The 7442-nt window shown below is 43.3% G+C and overlaps 1 protein-coding gene across 1 annotated transcript; it reads right to left on the bottom strand.

Annotated features, from left to right (window-relative positions):
• Positions 1-245: 245 nt before the first annotated feature.
• On the bottom strand, positions 246-1419 carry LOC115674561 (ethylene-responsive transcription factor ERN1-like). Its single transcript, XM_030596974.2, has one exon. It carries the CDS (start codon positions 1300-1302, stop codon positions 406-408), a length of 897 nt encoding a protein of 298 aa, XP_030452834.1. The 5' UTR covers positions 1303-1419; the 3' UTR covers positions 246-405.
• Positions 1420-7442: the final 6023 nt, after the last annotated feature.

The following is a 7442-nucleotide window of genomic DNA, read 5'->3' as shown; positions in this document are numbered from 1 at the left end:
CACGTCTGTGAAGGTGGACATTCTGGCGGACACCAAATTATTTGATTCCACGAATCCGAACGATGGTGTTCTGGTACCTATCAACATGAGGTTTGACAGGGAATCATTCTACGGTAACTCTTGTCTATCTGCAATGTATCATCAGATGGGTGAGAGAGAGAGAGAGAGAGAGAGAGAGAGAGAGAGAGAGACAGAGAGAGAGAGAGAGAGAGATTGATTTTCAAACGAGGCAAGATTGCTGGGAGTCGTAAAGCTTGTTGATTCTGAACAGAAACTCCGTCCCCGATTACAGTGTTCAAATGTTTTTAGATTGAGCACATGAAAATTTCTTTCAAAGAATCAAAAAGCAACTAGCACAAAGAAGGTGGTTCTATAAACTTTTCGAGAGCCATGAAAAAGGCAAGGTCAGTATAACAATGAACACAGGGGAGGGAGATCCCACAGAGCCTCGGATGGATCATGGACAGTCTCCATGTACTCCTGCAACCCATTCATGGCGTACAGCGATGCGGAAATCTGTCGCTCCACTTTCATCCTGTCGAACTCTGATAACTCCCCCATTTTGTCCGACGCATTGGCCGGACCAGCCTTATCGCTCTTCGGCAATTCCATGACCTCCTGCGCGTACGAGAACCTATTGAACCCACCATGCTCGGGAGCCCAGGATAAACTGTATTTTGAAGAACTCAACTCGAACTCGTCCCTGCAGCGGCTTAAATCCGGCTTATATACATCCTCACTGAAAACCTTGATGGCTTCCGAGTTGATCTTGTCATCCGCAGATAGAGTACTGCCACTATCCGTGCAGCTATTGCTACTACAGCTCGTGCTACTATACGAGTAAGTAGTACTAGTCGCAGTAATAGCCGTCGTCGTTGTACCATTAGTAGCAGTACTCATCGTTGTAGAAAGAGAAGCATCGAAACTCGGTTGATTCGTGCCTCCCTTCTTGTTGTTGAGGAGGTTCCGGATGCGAGAAGCCAGGGGAGAGTCGGAGGACACATGGGTCGCGAAGTTGGTGCGGGTGTTGGACCCGCGGAGGAGGCAAGCGGCCTGGTCGTAGGCCCTGGCGGCCTCTTCCGCGGTCTCGTAGGTGCCGAGCCACATTCTGATCTTCTGGGTGGTGTCCTTGATCTCGGCGACCCACCTCCCCGAGGGCCTCTGCCGCACCCCGACGTACTTGTTGCTGATGCTGCCGTGGCCTCTGCTTCGGGGCTTCAACTTGCTGCCCAGTTTGGCCACAGGAATGTTGTTGTTGGTGTCTCCTCTATGTTGCTGCTGCATCTGAAAGTGGATCTCCATTGGGAGCTCTCAGAAGACAGAGCTCCAAGTCTTGGGTCTGAAGGAACTCGACAGGGTCTTTTCCTGGTTTTGGTCGAATGTAGAGAGAGAGAGAGAGAGAGAGAGAGAGAGAGAGAGAGAGAGAGAGAGAGAGTGCTAAAGAGGGAGAGAGGGTGGTTCTCTTGGTGTGGCAGTTTGGTCAGGTTTTTCCATGTCTGGTTCTTCAGGGGAATTTATATGTTGGAGGGGCTTGTGCTTGAATTATCTTTTTATTGAAGGACCAAGCTGGGGTGATGTTTTCGGGTGTTGGTTTGTGCTTGTCATTTTGTGGATTCTCAGTGTTCTTCCCATTTGTGCCCTTGCTTTTACTTCTTCTTATTGCCCCGAATCCTTGGAATCACTTTTTCAGAAAACATTGACTTAGAGTTCAAATTGATAAAAATTCTGATTATGCATGATTATAGTTTATATATGAATAATCGGAATCTTCAGTCTTCCGCTATAGTTAAATTTCTAACAGTTGCGAGGGCAGCCCTCGCCCGACGCCGGCGAGGGTCGCCCTCGCTTGAGTCGGAGTCGAGCGAGGGCGCCCTCGCCGGCGTCTGGCAAGGGCGACCCTCGCCCAGCGCCGGCGAGGGCCCTCGCCGGCTTCCCTCCGCCATGGCCGGCGGAGGGAAGAGAGAAGTAAAAAAAAAAAAAAAAAGAAAAAAGACGAAAATGCCCATGGGTCAAAGTATCGTGGGGTAAATGTATCACAAATGGCATAGTTTGGGATTTTTCGTGTCACAAAAAAAAATTCAGGGTAAATTTGTCACAAGTGACATAGTTTGGGGTTTTTGGTAGTATTTTCCCTAAAATTAATATAAAAAAAATCAAAATTTCAAGTCGGATTTGGAATGCAATTTCTTTTTTCTTTTTAAATTCATTGGTCATCAAGATTCGAGTATTTTTCATATCAGGTGACGCAATTTCTCAGCCGCATATATTTATCAAGTTTTTATTATGAATCGAAAATGAGTTCATGAAAACAACAGAAAGAACGCGGCAAACAATCGATTCGAGAAAAAGCAAATTTGAATCGGACCAAATTAATGTTCCTTCGCTTTATCCAAATATAATCCGAATTGATAACTCGTGAGTCCCGACTTAATAAATCATGAATCCCAAAAGTATGTATCATGCCTTTTACTTTTTATCAAGGTGAATATTGCGAGGATAAAAGGGTCACTACACCTTTCCCTAAAGGAGACAAAGCCTCGGGGAGGAGAATGTGATGACGATTGACAAAGTCTTAGTATTTTAACAAAGACAAAACTTTCAATATAAGTAAATTTTAATCTCTCTCTCCCTCTAGTTTGTCTCTGAGAATAGAATGGGTCAAACATTGGCGAAGAAAGTAGCGAGGGGCGCGAGGGAGGCGCCACTTGGAGGCACCAGAGCGATTCTCCGGATGAAGCCAAGCAAATAAAGTTCAAAGAACACACACAGAGGTTTTAAAATAGATTTAGGAGAGACCTGGTCCCGAAACCATCGATTAGGAGACGAACAGTAGCCTATCGTGCACGCCGCGATTTGTCCTGATCAACGTCCCCCTTACATCACTCCCTAACATACACGCACCCACCCAATTCATTCATTTTCTTGCTCGGGTTGCGGATTTTCTCGGCTATATTCGTCTCGTGGAAAAACCCCATCGTTCCTCTCTCTCCGACGCCACCCCGAAGAGATGGCGCCCCCTCTCTCTTTTGGGATCGTGACCGACGGTCGTGAGAGGACGGCCGAGACGCGGGGTGGGTCACCGAAGACCTGCTTGTGTTTGGAGTCAGTCGATCCGATCAAGTCCGTCCGTGGCTGTTTAACCCACCTTGATATATATATATATATGGAAGGGAGAAAGCTCCACCCTAACCAACGCTAGCCTCTTTTTTTTTTTTTTTGCTCTTTTTCTTTAGTTTAGACCCGGGTACAACTCTAGATAGACATCACATTCACTGTATCCTTCTATGCACAGAACAAACCATAAAAAAATGACCAAAAAAAATTGAAAAATAAGAAGAAGGAGGAGGAGGAGGAGGAGGAGGAGGAGGAGGAGAAAACTATATGGGGGATGTCTTCTATGGAAGATGCCTCATTTGGTAGGCTGTGACCTCTCGCATGTGGTTTGAATAACCATGAAAAGGACCATCTAATTGTATTCTTTTTTCCCATTCTGAAAGCCATCACACATCCCGTTCGTTATACATTAACGACCACGAGATTCGTCGCGCCTGCCCCCATTCTTTTACCCATTCGCTCTCTCTTTCATCTATGATTCCCCGTCGGTTTCGTCTTTTAGTTTCAAGATTTAACTAAGGAAGCCATCCTTCGATGATAAGATATGCAGGTTGACTGCTTCTGATTCCAAGACCAATCAGAGTTCATCGATGTCTGTACATCAAGTACGATTACGCTGCAACATCCCCGTTTGAATTCATACAAACGCTTCGTGTCGTCGACCGTTTGTCCCTGTCGATGATGGTTTGTGTCTGTGATCGTGATGCGTTCGCCATTCGATTGTTACCATGTTGATGCTAAGAGAATTTGAGGTCTTACTGCTGTTTTTGCTGAGCTCGTTGTTAGCTCAAGCATATGTCAGCAGCACATAATCGTCTTTTCTAATTCTTGGCCCTTCTCTTCATAAGCTCATTTGGTGACTTTGGGTTGAAGCACAACTCTATCTGGACCACCACATCCATGCCTTCCAAGTCTAGTACACATACCACTGGTGGCGGCAGCCTAGTGCACGGACTGTCCCAAACGCAAGCTCATGAGTTCGAACCCGACGACAATAATTTTTGTAGGGATAAGGACACTAGGAGTGCCGTAACTTTCGTACGGCGCTCACTTGAGTGCCATAACTTTTTTTTGGCTCACTTGAGTGCCACATCAGAGTAAAATTGATCATTTGAGTGCCATTTCTGGTGAAAATAGATCACTTGAGTGCCATATCTGGCAAATGAGCTGATGTGGATTTTTTAATTAATTTTTCATCTGACGTGGATTTTTTTAATGTTATTTTATTGATTTTTAAATTTTTTCTTTTTCTTTATCTTTTTATTTATTTTTTCAAGGTTGGCGAGGGTTGCCGATGACCCTCGCTGGCACGGGCGAGGTGCCAAAGGCCTTGCCCGCGGCGGTGAAGGCTTTCGCCAGATCTGGCAAGTCCGCCTCGCCCGCGGCCGGCGAGACGGCCTTCGCAGCCTCTCCTGCCGCTGGCGAGGTCGCGACGGCCTCGCCCAGGGCCTTTGCAGCCAAGGGCATGGTGGCCCTCGCCGGCATTAAAAATAAAATTTGCAAAAATAAAATACTAAAAAAATTAAAAAATTAAAAAAACATTAAAATATTGTCCACGTCAGCTCCGGCGAAGCCACGTCAGATTTTTTGGCTGCCAAATGGCATTTAGCACTCAAGTGATCACTTTTTCAAATTTTTGGCACTCAAGTGAGCCAAAAAAAAATTATGGCGTTCAAGTGAGCGCTATACAAAAGTGAAGGCACTCCTAGTGTCCTTATCTCAATTTTTGTATCTTGCTTAATTAGGTGAATGAGTTCTAAATCTGTAACACTTTGGTCGGGCTTCTGGTGAGGGGGCTCGTTACCTCGGATGAATAGTGGCGAGGGATGCCGAGTAACGATCCTTCGCAGTCTTTAATCTGAAAATTTTCACGACTGATGTGAAATTTTTATGGTGAGACTTAAATGGAGTAGTCACATTGGTATGGGGATCGTGCTGTCTTAGATCTAGAATTAGATGTTAGAAAGAAAGAGAGAGACCAGTTGTGGTGATTGCTAACGTCGTTGACGGTGTTGCTCCCGAGGTGCAGGGAAAAACTCAACATCCTTTCTCTTTTTATTTGTGTGTGTGTGTGTGTGTTTTTTGTTTTAGTTTAGTTGTCTAATACCGGGTCTATCCCGCTGTCTAGGCCTGGAAAATTTATCGGACTTTTCTCTCGAATTATTCGAGTTTATTCGGTCCGAAAGACGTCGTCAAATGCCGAATAGGATAGTGTTTATACTGTTCGATCTTTTATTTGGCATACTAAATTTATCCTTCGTGTTTGAAGTACGATGAGAAAATCAAGCCATGACGGATTCTGCATATGCCATTGAAACATGTGAAAAGTGCTAAACATATCTTAAGAACTGAACAAATCTCAAGTGTTGAAAATAAAAAAGTAGGGATCAAGGCACCGATCTTTCATTTTTTTTTTCTCTATGACCAAAAAAAAAAAATTTCTTGTATTTTCTCAATTTGTTTATTTGCCAATGTGGTCCCTAAATTATATACCTTTTTCCTGCCTCATTAATAAAGTAAACGGAAATTCTAATTAACACGAGCGGCAATTGCTAATAAATGCTGACGTGTCATTCCACGAAAATATAAAGCAAGAAAAAAAATATTTGAAAATGCCAAAAAAAGAAGAAGAAGAAGAAGAAAAAAAGAATGAAAAGTTGTTTCGTGATAAGTGAAAATTGATGGCCGAATATCATTAATTCCTAACCAAACACAGAAGCGTAATCATGATTGGTAAGTATCGACAACATATTTGATCACAAATCATCAACTACTTCTTAGTTCTTATATGAACGAATCAACGGACCCATTCACTTACTTCTTGGATTACGCAAGTTTTTTCGACTCAATCGAGTCTTTCAAGTCGTTCCTAAACTGGGTCACCGAATAAGCTTAATGTCATTATTCTAATTCTCATTATTCTAATTGCTGAAATTTTGATTTTCAGCACTGATTTGGGTCGTCAAAGAAGCCTAGTCTCTAATTTATCACAATCACATTGTAAGAAGGGACTGGACTGGAAGTTGAAGTGGGAGGCATATTGAAATTCGAATGCTATTTCAGAAACGAGCCTTGATGAAGAGCTTCTGAGCTAATAATGATGATGCAGGAACATATCATCAATTGCATCGGGCCATGCTGTATGGGCCTATTTTCGTTATGATATGATAGCGCCATCATCGGGTCAAGAAGGAGCCAACCACCCTCCACTCCACCAGTTTTTCTTGTAATCGGACGGAGTGCTTTATCTATCAAATATATTACCTGGTGATATCGCTTGATGTGGTAAAATGAGCGAATTACATTGTCTATCTGACATGCATCCTGGCCAATTTTTTTTGTTGTTGTTGTTGGATGAGTTCCAAAAACCCTCGTCTGGGGTTAGCTTGCTTTGACCTGATCGCGAGTCATTAATCATCACAAGGCACGACCAATTAGGTGCGTTATAAAAGAAGGATGACTCAGTCCGGATGTCAAGTCGTCAACGGTCGATTTACTGAGACGATTGAGTCTTTGCATCTATAAGATGTACTGGTTCGAGCTCAAGTTCGGTTCCTATTCATATTGATTTTTCCATAGCCAAGTCACGAGAAAATAATTTCGTGCCTATACCCTGATCACCCTCCGTTCTCCTCTAAACGATAGATAGATTGATCGGCCTCAACGTGATTGCATATTTGATACCATCTGACCGCCAAAACCCTAGAAGCAGAAGAAAACCAATCCATAATCTACGTGTATACTTGTCCTCAAACAAAGACGTTTACAGTACATATTGAGCTTTCGCGCGGACATGTATATGTACATTTTTCTGCACGTCGAAATTGAAAGTCCGATAATTTGGGATTTCCCTTATGTGTTTAATTAGGTTAAGATACTGGATGTACACAAATTGTTTCCAAGAAACTGTCTGAACAATTGTTTGACATTGCTGTAGTCAGTCCTAAAACACTCTGAACCTCCATATTTTCAAGTTAAACAAGAGCAAGGAGGAGTTTAATATTGATCAACTCCTCATATATTTTTCCCATTGGCCCATGTGCATGCCCATCAAAAACCAATAATTGCTCAGTCCATGGCAGCTTACTCTGATACAATGAAATTGGTTTCCATGGAAACTATATGTCCCTCTCAAACTCCCCAAAAGAAGCACCCACTTCTGGCATTTTGGCCGCGAAATTCTTGATCGAAATCGTAGTACCTAAGAAAGTCGAGCAGTGAATTATGGGGGACTCCATGAAGTCAGGGAGGTGGTCCTTCCAAGAACAATATACCTTTAACGGTTAGGTCCTGCTACGAGTAAGAATTCCATTTTTCGTTTGCTTTTT

This window comes from Syzygium oleosum, unplaced genomic scaffold (assembly GCF_021117445.2).
Source record: "Syzygium oleosum isolate NSW1041296 unplaced genomic scaffold, Sole_v2.1 Sole_v2.23, whole genome shotgun sequence".
Lineage (NCBI taxonomy): Eukaryota > Viridiplantae > Streptophyta > Magnoliopsida > Myrtales > Myrtaceae > Syzygium > Syzygium oleosum.
This window is presented reverse-complemented; position numbering and strand designations above follow the sequence as displayed.